The sequence below is a fragment of the Topomyia yanbarensis genome, chromosome 3 (genome assembly GCF_030247195.1).
Source record: "Topomyia yanbarensis strain Yona2022 chromosome 3, ASM3024719v1, whole genome shotgun sequence".
In the NCBI taxonomy this organism is placed as follows: domain Eukaryota; kingdom Metazoa; phylum Arthropoda; class Insecta; order Diptera; family Culicidae; genus Topomyia; species Topomyia yanbarensis.
Genome location: NC_080672.1, coordinates 389,924,393 through 389,936,616, shown reverse-complemented (window position 1 = coordinate 389,936,616; position 12,224 = coordinate 389,924,393). Strand labels below are relative to the sequence as shown.

At 38.3% G+C, this 12,224-nt stretch overlaps 1 protein-coding gene across 1 annotated transcript; it reads left to right on the top strand.

Annotated features, from left to right (window-relative positions):
• The first annotated feature begins 1,183 nt into the window (after positions 1–1,183).
• Positions 1,184–9,838, top strand: LOC131690938 (cuticle protein 8-like). Its single transcript, XM_058977023.1, has 4 exons — positions 1,184–1,330; positions 1,504–1,644; positions 1,853–2,045; positions 8,386–9,838. The coding sequence occupies exons 1-4, from the start codon at positions 1,325–1,327 to the stop codon at positions 8,460–8,462; spliced, it is 417 nt and encodes a 138-aa protein (XP_058833006.1). The 5' UTR covers positions 1,184–1,324; the 3' UTR covers positions 8,463–9,838.
• The last annotated feature ends 2,386 nt before the right edge of the window (positions 9,839–12,224 follow it).

Genomic DNA, 12,224 nt, shown 5'->3' with positions numbered 1-12,224 from the left:
TAGAAAGCATTTAAATATCGATTGTACTTCCATTAGCGTATTCGCAAAAAATAGATCGCACTGTCAACTAAATATAGAAACACTAGGCACACTTTTTTCGCACGACCACTCGAACCATTTTCCATTCATTCACATCGAAACTGATGCGTAGGAATTATTCCCGTTATTATTGTCACCATTCCGAACTAATTCATCGAACCGCTGCCATTGCTCAACCGACTCTGGAAGACTGCAACTTTCTCACGCGCTTCTGATCTCGCTTAAAGCAAACAGCTGCAACCAGATATGCCTACAACCGTTTGGCCCTGCCTACGGGCACAAAAGTAAATCCATCGAATGTAGCTTTTCGGCATCAATCTCGGTCCCATTTCATGCAGGTTCCAAACCGCTAAAAGGGGCCACCTTAAAGACACGACCCACTAGCGAAATTCCATTTTTTTATGTTTTTAATTGCGATGTTGTACAAGCACTTTAAAATGTGATATGCTCTACGTGGGTCTCGGAGAAACAGAAACAGAACTTTGCGCCGCCGCTGCTGCCGTTACCGTTGCCGCCATCGCCACCGCGGGCCGTAACCTACGCGGTGCCGCGAGGAAATTATGAGAATCGCTCACTCTCGCTTTCCGTGTGCACTGCTGCAGCCGAATGGTAGTAGACTCTCCCACGTTTTGTTCCAACGAGCGTCGATTGCTGACCGCCCACCACACCACACCACACACTGCAGTCGTTGCCGGTCTGAATGGCGAGTAGTAGTAGATCGGGTTCAGGTTCGTCGCCGCTTGTTGCATGTCTCTCGCGCGCTCCGTTCTCTCAGCAGCAGCGGTGGCAGCGACGTGCGCGCGCGTTTACGTTTTCGGGGCTACTTACGAAATGAATGAAATTGTAGGCTTGTTTCCATATTTCTACGACCGTATCGATTTGGTGTTGCACTTCGCGTTCTTTCTTCTACCGCGGTAAGGCTTTGGCTTTTCTGCTCTAGAGCTTGCTTGCTCATAGCTTTCGGCATCCCCCTCCCCAGGACCGAGGTGGTATAGCGCGGGGGGTGGCAAAAAGGCACCGAGAGGTTGGTCCTTCGCACCAGCCACCACCAGCTCCGCTGCCCCGCTGTCGACGGAGCTGATTCTAGACGCGCGGCAGCTGCATAGCACGAGGCACAAAAATTTCCAGAGTTTCCAATCGGTATAAAAGACGTTATGGCCATTCCAATAGTCATCAGTTCAGTTTGGTTCTTTGCAAAACAGTGTCTCAGCAGATTTGAGAGCATAAGCGAAAAAGGATTAGTTCGTTCTAGAAGTTAGACCGTTTTTAGTTACAAATAATAACCATGAAGGTATGATTTTGTGCCAATTGTTTTCCCAGCCGTTTCTAGTGATTGTGTTTAGAACATGAAATGTGATCACAGAAAAACCAATGGACTTTCGATACTGTGATGGTTGTGTGCGCGGTCAAAGTGTGTATAGTGCAAACAAAACAAAATCTAATGGATTCTAACATATTTTCCAGTGCTTCATTGCCATTGTCCTGCTCGCGGTTGCCGTTAGTGCATCGCCCATCGATTACGGACACTATGGTGCCCCAGCTCTGCTGCATGCCCCAGTCCTGCACGCTGCTCCAGTTCTGAAACATGTCGTCGCCGAACCAGTCGTAAGTATGCCCAAACGGTCAGCGCCAAATGAATAGACCGAGTATTAGTTTCTAAAAAAGGCAGTTGCTACATTGGGATTAGTTTTGTATGGTTGAACTTAGGTTTATTATTCGGTTAATTTTTAACAAGGTTGTTGTATAATCAATTGTGGCTGGCAATTTAACTGACGACTTGCAATGTTTTTTTTGTGTGCAAACTCATAACCAGGCCTACCCGAAATACTCGTTCAACTACGGAATCAAGGATCCCCATACCGGAGACATCAAGTCCCAGGCCGAGGAACGCGACGGTGATGTTGTCAAGGGACAATACTCGCTGGTCGAACCGGACGGTTCCGTGCGCACTGTCGACTACACCGCCGATGACCACAACGGATTCAACGCCGTCGTGCACAAGTCCGGTAAGTGATGTTTGTGCTTGTTTATTTGGGTGTCAACAGCGTGTAAATGTTATCGATCGGTGGCATATAAGATCGAGTTCAAATATGTTGCAAAAGTAAGCTAACTAGATAGTTATTTACATTTTATAATAAGGCTTAACGGGCTCCAAGATTCTGCATACAATTTGGGGCTTCAATATTAAGTGCCTTATAGCACAGAATTTGTAAAACGGGTTCTATGACTCATGTCACTGACATTCACTCTGGAATTTTCATCAAAGTGTCAATTAAAGACAAAGATAAATCAAGTTTAAAATATCAAAAACTGATTCAAATGTTATTCAATGTTCAATACAATAGGGTATGTATCAGCAATAATCTGGACAAACATCAACTGGGATAAAACAGCAATGAAGAATACGTATTACATTTAAAAATTAGTTTGGATAATACTTAAAAACTCACGTTTTGAAACATCATTATCTTGCATGAATATAAAAAGCTTCCAACTTTTTACTGCTCTCCCTTAACAAGGGTTCGCTCAGGTTCCTTAGTTAGTTGGCTAGAATCCTTGGTCCCGATGTGTTGACCCGTTCTTTGTTAGAGTTCCTAACAATTTGGATGTTGCTTTGGAGTATTTGGAAGATTATCGGTTTTGGTACGATATCGACTTAACTTCTACGTGAAGTTAAACCGGGTCACAGTGACTGTCGATAAATTGCAGTGATTGTTTCTGTAAGGACTCATTGTTCATTGTGCCTAAAGAAAGTTTTTGTTGCCATTACTACAAGTTGCTTGCCAGGTGAGATATTTCTTGAGGAACCTCGATGCTTTAGTTTTCGTTGAATTATTCCGATTTGACTTTTTTGGTTATGGCATTGAAAATTCATATAAATTACGGTAAGTGAAAAATTTTCTCTAATTTTAAGGATAATGTGAATAGAGAGTTTAAGATGTTTTTCTCCATCTTCGTATCTTTAGCACGATTACGCACTTCCTCTCGATCTTCAAAAAATCAAATTTGATTTCAGCACATATGCAGTTCACTGTTTACGTCCTATTAATCAGAACAATGCCTGCCTAATGTCCGACGTTTCGGCCCGTGGTGATGCCGTTTCTCAAGGGAGATAAAGTCTATTATTTTTCGTCAAGTAATACGGTATCTGATAAAATTTCTTGTTGCATTCATTGTTGCTAAATGTCAGTACAAAAATTAATTTGCACTAAAAAACTTTGGAGTTACTGCTACACTTCTGAAAGGTTTAGTAGTAAACAGTTCTTAATATGACTTAGGCAACATATTTTGATCAGTGGACTTAAGCAAATGTTTTTTGATTACAAGATCCTGTAGAATATTTTCATTATAATTTTCGATAATCCCCACGCATATATGTCTTTCATTCGTAGTTATTTTACACATTATGCATGAAATGTTAAACTAGACTATAGTTTTTTGCTAATGTAAATATGCTAGCTGTATTTCAGTTACTTATTTCGATTGGGGGTTGAATATTTCAAAGGCTACAATATTTTGAAAGGCACAGATCAGAGCTACAATATGTGAATTATACCAGAAGACCACGACGAAAACGAAAATTTAGTCGTTTATCCGATCAGTAATGATTGTCAAATGAGAGACTTAGAAATGAAATGACGCGGTATAAGTACACTTAAATCGCGACAGTAAACCTATTGTTATTTATCTCTCTTTCTCCAATTCACACTGGACTCTCAGAATTGTCCGCAGATAGAGCTCTCAAGAACCACATGCTATATGTATGGGTATGTATTATGTCATGTGTTTAAATTTGCAATGATGACAAACTTACAAAACGGCAAAAACGAAACGAATTCGAACATCGCAAAGTCGTGTCATATGGAATCGATTCTGTCGATTGTGGATCGGCCTTAACACGACGTTTTAGATCTTGGCTTAAAATCATGGCGGCGTAGCAGATACCTGTTTTTACATATGCTGCGCACAGATTTATAAAAATATTACCTGGCATCCCTGCTGAAATGCACAATTCATCCGTAACGTTGCGATGCATAACAATTGTCAGTGTGTCATTTAAAACCTGAACAGTCATTCGACGGCGAGAATTCACAAGACGTCACTTCCTGAGCAATCCGTGAGTTTCGGTAGCTTTATTGACGAGTTGTTCGAAGATTTCCGTCATTACTCGTCGTGTTGTGGCTCAACACAAGGGAGCACTTATCAGCTCACCTGTTTCTTTGGATGCATGTGTCAGACTTAACATTGGTTTACTGTTATGCTAAAAATTGCGTCTGGCTCGTCCAACTGGTTCAAGCTTGCTGCAAACAGTGCTGAGCACAATCATGGTACTGATGGCAAATTTTTAGTCATATGAGAATGAAACGGTTTGCAGTCAAAACAGTAAGCGATTCTTGTTGAGTTATAGTTCTCACTACAATGAATTACCAACAGTAAGACGATGCTCCCGTGAATCTATCACTCATTGGAATCATGATTGAGAGGAATTGAAAATGACCATCACTTTATTTACAATATAAATGTGACTATGACGGTCATCTTATTACAAACATTGAACTAGTATTAATCCTAGAACGTTGCACTGGGGGCACAAATGTACCCCACGCCATCTTTGATGCCGTGTGAAAACGAGAATTCGGCTTTTGCGGACCCTGGTACCCTAACCATATTTCAATTTAGAGTACAAAGTAAGTGTAGTGTAAGGTGGACAAGCCAGTTTGCTTTTGGCCTTCGTGGAGTCAAAGCTGGCGTGGGGTACATTTGTACCCCAGTATACCGTTGCCGTTAGCGTTTCGTGCTGTCAGTGGAAATGTGACTCGTGACAATACCAGTTTAAATACTGATTGTTTTACTACGTAAGTAACAATTAGTATTATGTACTTGTTTTTAATCATTTATTCAATAAATTTAATTTACTCTTGAAGCAGAAAATAATTTTGACGCTGATTTGTTATTTTATATTTTATATCGTTTTTCAAATTATTGGCTTGCAAGCATAATTTGTGCACAGTAACTGTAATTACCGCCTTATTTCGTAGTATTTTACAAAACCCCCCCTTACAATCTTCCAAATAATTGCACTTTTCAAAAAATTTTATGTTGTTATGTCATTTAATTAGTAAGGGACTGGAAGGTGTGAAATATTTTGTCAATACTAAGAGCCATAGTAATCATGCATGTGCAAGGTGTTGAAGGAAAAAAGTTTAGAAAAGCGTAGAATAGGGTCATATGAACAAGCTTAGAGTTTTCCGATGATTTAACCTTTTGTCTTTTACCGCAGTCAGGATATTTCGGCACTTATGAATTTTTAAAAATATTGAAATTCCATTTTATATCGTTTATAGACCATTTTTCAACCTTTTTCAAATCGGTTGAAAATTTGCAAAGTTATAGAAATTTTTGTAAAAAAAGTCAAAACCGTGATTTTTCACTTTTTTTATTCATGCCAATTTATGTATCATTGATTCAAAAAATTCTGCACTGTCACTTACACAGCTGTTTTTGCAATTAAAAAACAAAAAAAAACAGTTTTATAATACATTTCATTTGTTTGCATTTTTCCCTGCGAAAATTGCGACCAAAAGCGTGGGGTACGTTTGTACCCCAGTGCAACCGTTCTAAGGTAAAAAAAGTAAGTTTAACGTTCTAGAATTAACAAACGGGCGATTTACCACAAATAGAATTGCCATGTATGTGGCACCCCTATTCCGCGATTGTCGTAGTCTCGAAACGTGAATATCCACGTCATGAAAAAAACCAAACAATACTTAACAAAACATGTTTTGTTTTTATTTTTTCCCTTCAAGTTTTCTCCCTTCAAGTTTTCTGAAAATCTTTACAACCTCAATCAAGCAGAGAAAAATGTTTCCATTTTTTCTGCATCCGGAGTAAACATTTCAAAATCTTCAATAGATCTATGTTTTATGCTAGTAGGTCCGTAGTAAGGATTCTGTTTCGGGAGAAGTTTAAAAATATAATCCATAAATGAACTAATAATGATGATTCGAGATAGTGACTGGAAATTTAACAAAATTTTAAATAGTCATTGGTGAAGCAATTCCAAAACAATGTTGTTAATAATGAAAATTTTGGAATTCGAAGACCAACCGCTCATGATATCTTGAGATATTCTGGATTACATGTTCACAAGTTGTAGAAATCAATAAAATCGGAATTAGTAGACAGATGACGAAATGACAAGGACGACAACACCCTGGCAGGAAGATTTCGTCATGTCAAGTACAAATTTGCCGTCCTAGGGTAAGCTAGAGAGAAAAGAATGTTCAAAATTTAGCAAAGTAATTTCTGATCTGGCAGGCGATTTGTGGATGCGGTAAAACAGTTCAATTCTGCTTCAGTCTGGTCTGGCGTCTTGCCACGCGAATTTGGTATCAGCTTTAGTTGCTATTAGAAGTGCTACAGCAACACTATAAAACTTAATGGATTTCACTTGTCCATCGGTTTATCCGGTAGAGTTATAGACAATTAAAAAAAAACTATTGTTTCTCAACAAAATTTCAGAATTGTCGAAAATCCGAAAATAATTGTGAATTTGGCATTTGGAAAAAAATCTTAGGATGTGTAAAACTCGTAGGAATGATAATTGCAAAGATATTTCCAAAAAATATTTTTGGGTGTCATCCATGTAAAACGAGCCAGAATTTCTAAAGCGTTTAAAGAAGATACTTAAAGTGTTCAGTAAAAATATTCGCAAAAGCAATCTTGTCTAAGGATGTCAGATCATTTCTACTATCAGATACAAAAATTAACCCATTATATCCTAGCGTATGAAATTTCATACGCAGGACTATCCATCGTTTAACGCGTATTTACTGCAGAATTTTGGCATCTAACTGCTTTACTATTGCACTAATGGGATCATTACACCTCATATTTCATTGTGAAACGAGACAACTGCCATTTTTCATAATTTTGTTTACATTTTTGAACCGTGTATAGTTGGGGCAAACGGCGGCTGAAAAGTAAGCAATACATTTAATTGAATTTTATTGTTGGAATTCGTGCTAATAATCCCATTACGTGACAAAACGTTCCTACAGATGTAAAAGAAGTGTTGTCTATCAGAAAATCCGAAGAAATATGTCAAACAACTTAAAATTTGTTGTTTTTATTTAAGCGTACGAAATTTTTGGCACGAGATATTTTCATTCTCAAAACCATTTTAAGCGGTGATTTTGTTTTTCCCATAATCTTTGATACATTTTTGGGTGGAATTGAAGATATTGGTGCATTTGGCACACTTTTTGAAACCCCTGGGTTATAATGGGTTAATTGAAAGATCTCACTTTTAGGAGGATCAATCACTAAAATCATAGCAGCAAATGCAGACCTTGCTATTTTTGATAAGTATTCCGAAAACACTATTGGCTGAGTTGACCCGTTTAACGTAAACAACCGATCACTATTTGAAACACTATATTTTTCAAAAATTGTCGAGTTACTTCGAAAATACACTAGTTAGCCAAAATTGTAATACAGAAAGTTGTCTATTTTGATCATTCAAACCTTTTTATGGAACATACCTTACTTCTCAGAATGATATTTAAAAAGTTGAATTGTTGAATATTCTTGAATTGTCTTTTGTGGGGTCATCCACAAACAACAAATAATAAAGATGACTTTGTGTCTTCAGCAAAGTTGTTGGCAAAAGCTTGATTAAAATTCATGGAGACGACGTCAAATATCGGATTTTAAGACTAACACATAGATATAGATCGCTTGCACAGATGCATAGGTTAATAGTACACTTAATGAGTTACTCTAAATGAACCATTACACAAGGTATAGTGTGCTTGGTAAGTTGATTGCCTTGAAAGAAGCGCACCTGGATTCGATTCCCAATCCACACCCAGAGGATTTTAATTTTTTTAAACCATAAGAGATGTGTGTAACACGTGTCCGCAATACAGTTCTCAAAAATAAAGCAATGTAATTAAGAGCATTGTAGTCATTACCGAAGAAGTTCGCCAAATTTTTGAATTTGATGCACAATCTTGTTTTCGTTCCATTTGATTATTAATATTTGTCTCTAATGTTATTCAAATTGGGGGACATTCCCAGCTATTTCACTATATCATTTCCAAAAGGTACATTCCATTTGTAGATGCTTTTAAGCGTTTATCATATGACTTGCTAAAATCTAGTTCCAATCCATCAACAAACTCTAGCAAAAACATTTTGTGAGACCTGAATAATTTATCGCGTACTTCACTTAAGCTATTTATTACTCCGCCACCGACGACAAGCCCGAAACCGTTTCCTCAGCCACGACCAAAAAATCGCATCTCTAACGCTTTACATTTTCTTCTTCACTTTTTTTTCCAGCCCCAGCTGTCCACAAGGTTGTAGCCCCAGTTGCCTACCACGCTCCGGGTCCACTGCTCAGCCACTACGTCCACTAAGTGCCTAACTAGATACTATAAGGGCTACGAGCGGAGTTTGGCTCCGGCTAGGGAGCCGAACGAAGCCCTCCCCGCTTAGTCACTCTCTCACTCTGTCTCTCTCAAATAAACAAACAAACAGAACGAAAATGCCAAGCAGACAACTGTCTCCGCCAAGAAGCTTCAACTCTTCAGTCGCGAGCCGACCTCAGCAAAGTGAGGCGCCGCCACCACAAGTAACTACTACTCACTCGTTTATCGTTAAGCTACAACGGATCATACGCGCACAACTACGCACCCACAAAGCCCGCTATCATCGAATGTAATCGTTTATATAATTGTTAAGTTATCATCGAACTATTCGCACTCTCGAATTTAGCCTGCTATATATCTCAAACACACAGCCTCTTCGACACGTTTCTCGCCCACCTGCTGGCTGCGAAACCTTTTTCTTTTTTCGCTCTATTTCACCTACATTTTTCCGTGACCTTCACCTATCGACGTCCAGTAATGCGGAACGCGAAAACGCACACTTTCACTCTCACTCCCGGCAAAAGTGCCAAACACCGGAATTGCACGTATCAAAACAAACCAGCAAAGCGTCACGCCGCTTGCTGCGACCGGGTTTAGCAAAGCACGTGCTTTTGCGTGCAACATTCCAAACCACTCACACTGTGTGAAGCGAAGAATGGATCGTCACACAGCTTCAGTAGCGCTACATTTTGTCCGCATTGCAGCGCAAGCGAAAAATGTTGCACTACTTGAAGTTGCCGCCATCTGTGATATCCAACCGGATAAACTGAAATTGAAATCGACATCGTGTCGGAAGCCAAATTAAGACAACTTTAAATGCGGGAGACGACTTTCAACGGAGCAAGTCAAACCTTTGCCTCTCGCCACCTCTCGAGGGGACTTATTTTCAAGTTCCCATCTCTAGTGAAGTCGCTTTCTATTCTGTGCTTCCTTTGCCATCTAAAGCGAACGACCCAAACTGTCGCTGAGAGATTCCCGAGCATTGATGTTTGAGTGCTAGCAATCGACCCCATGAATGTGATAATTGTTACCTTTCATTACCTCTTACTACACTTACTTTCAAACTGATCTGCTATCGTAACTATCGAACTGAACTACTGTCTATCTATCTATTTATCTGTTACCTCTTTTTTATTTACTTTCGAATGTGTATAAATTCTCTCAACTATAAAAAATGAAAGCTTTACTTGATCTATCTCCCTCTTAGTCATCTGCTTTAAACAAAATACGAGCAAACATGGAAATGATAATTGTTTTATATAAAATATGTGTATTTTTATAAACATTAGAAAATTGCATCCACCCGCCTCCCCCAAGGGGAGAAACGAGGAAAGCAAACTCAAAAAAATATCGAACTGTAAATACAGAAATATAAAAAAGTATTTTATAAAAAAACATAACTGCCTACTTATTTACACATTACATGGAGTGACCGATCACAGTTTGTCCAGCAGCTGACAAGGTCAGTTCGAAAACGTTTGCATAACTTTGTCAATGGCAACATAAGTCACTGCTGATGGTCGGTACGTACGCACATAAAAGGGGATGCCTGTTTACTTATGCTGCTCGATTGCTCTCTACCAAGTGGACTACAACTTTAAATGGACCTCTCGAGAACTGACTCATGGTCGAGTGTGTTGTGCAAGGAAAACATCAAGTTGACTTTGTGTTATGGTAAAAAAATGTACTACGTTGGTGTGTAGGAATGTACGCCCGGTTTTGAGGGCTTTGGAATTGACTTTCAGATTAATATATTCCGAGTCTACCCTTTCGACAGTTTTTCAGGAAATATTCGTAGCCAATCGAAACAATTACAATCGTTTCACACTGCTGATAGAAGTTTTATGGAATGAACATGAATGTAAAATATTACTAGGTCTCCAAAAATATGCTATAGCCTGATCTTTGCGATCTTTCCATTTCTCATAATAGTTCCTATCTTTGCATAAAATTGTGGCTTGTATCGGAAGATATTGCATATTAAAATAAATCAGAACACAAATACATTATGTATGGAAAAACTGAATTTCCCTTAAGGGGCTGTACACTAGACTGGTTCAATTTTTGACTTTTAGCTCCACCAGGCTTTACTGATTCCTTTTATGGCCCTTAGTAATTGTTCAAATTGTGTCTACGGACCCTCCAAAAATTCCAAAGTTTATATGGAAATTAGTATGGAAAATCGGTTAAAATTAAAAATAAATTCTTAAAAAATCACCTCATCAATCAATTCATGAGAAAACTATATATTTCTAAAGGTATTCTTCTACTGAACACATTCGTGGACCATTGTAAGTTTGTGAAAATTCGCTGAGAAAAGTTATTAACTAAAGAAGCAGCATGGCTTCAAAACAAGTGGAAATTATTATTAATCATAGCAACCCTGTTTGAATAGCTTTATCGTTATACAAGTGTAAACTAGGCTTACCACCCACCGCTCCCGTATGGCAGATGCAGTTCTGTTCTATGCAGTTGCATTGAGGGCCGCCTTGGGGAGATCTGGTTTTCCCAGCATTTGTTGTGCTTTTCCTGCACTTTAATTTGGTTACCAAGTGGTTTGCCCGTTTAAAAGTTATCGGCATTGGAAAAAGAGCTATTTTCAATCAAAAAACGTAAATATCTTCACACACACTAGCGATAGAAAGTTTCCGTCTTCGACAAAGTAATGCAGTTTCATAGTCCAAACAATGTTCTAGAACATTTATATAATAGGAAAAATCTAGAAGAGAACATATGATGAAAAAACTGTTTTAAGGGGCCCTCCACAAATAATGCCCTATATCTCGAAAAGCTTAAAAGCTAGAGAATTAAAGTCTTAAGATAAAATGTTTAAAATGAGTTTCTCCACTACTTTGCTGAAGTAAGTATTTCTCTATCTGAATTATTGAAGAAAATAAATTTTGAAACTCACTTTTAGGGGAATTAATCATCAATCCAATAAGATAGAAAGGAGGGCAGTTCCATTCCAAGAAACTTTCTCAAAGACACCATATTACTAAAGTCAACAGTTTTGACGCAATCAAATAAACCGTTTTTTCCTCATTGGGACCACTGTGCATCCCTGAGTCGATTTCTAGTCCCACCAGGAGTACTTGCTCCAAATTTGAAGCAAATCGGACAAGTCTAGCTACCGGACCAACGTTCCTGAAGTTGGTATGGGATTTTGCTTGGTTGTGTATGAGTTCCACGAACTATACATTTTTGTGAAATAATTGTTAGATTTAGCTGAATAGTATGTTCAGAAGAATTGTAGTACATGATACGAGTTATATTTTGGTTAGAAAATTTTAGTTCCACCTGTGACCGCATAGACGGCCCTAACACTAACTTTTTATGAAAGAGAGATAGAATATGGAGATGTTCGGAAGAATTACTGCAAATTTCCTGCTCTACAACTTTGTAGAAGACATCTAATTTCTATCTCTACCAGTTGAAAAGTTGGTGTTAGCGCCCTCTATGCGGTAACAGGTGGAACTAAAATTTTCTAACAAAAATATTACTCATATTATTTGCTGTAATTCTTCTGAGCATGCTATTGAGCTAAACCTAACCACTATCACACTATCACAAAAATGTTTAGTTCGTGGTAATCGAGTACTGATGCACAATCATACACTGCTAAGCCCCATGCAAAACTGACTCAGACATCACATCACTAAAAGGTTGATACCTTATTTTAACAAGGGCGGATTGAATAGAAGTGTAAAGAATTAAATTATCTTTCTTATTTTCACTTATAGTGATAATACG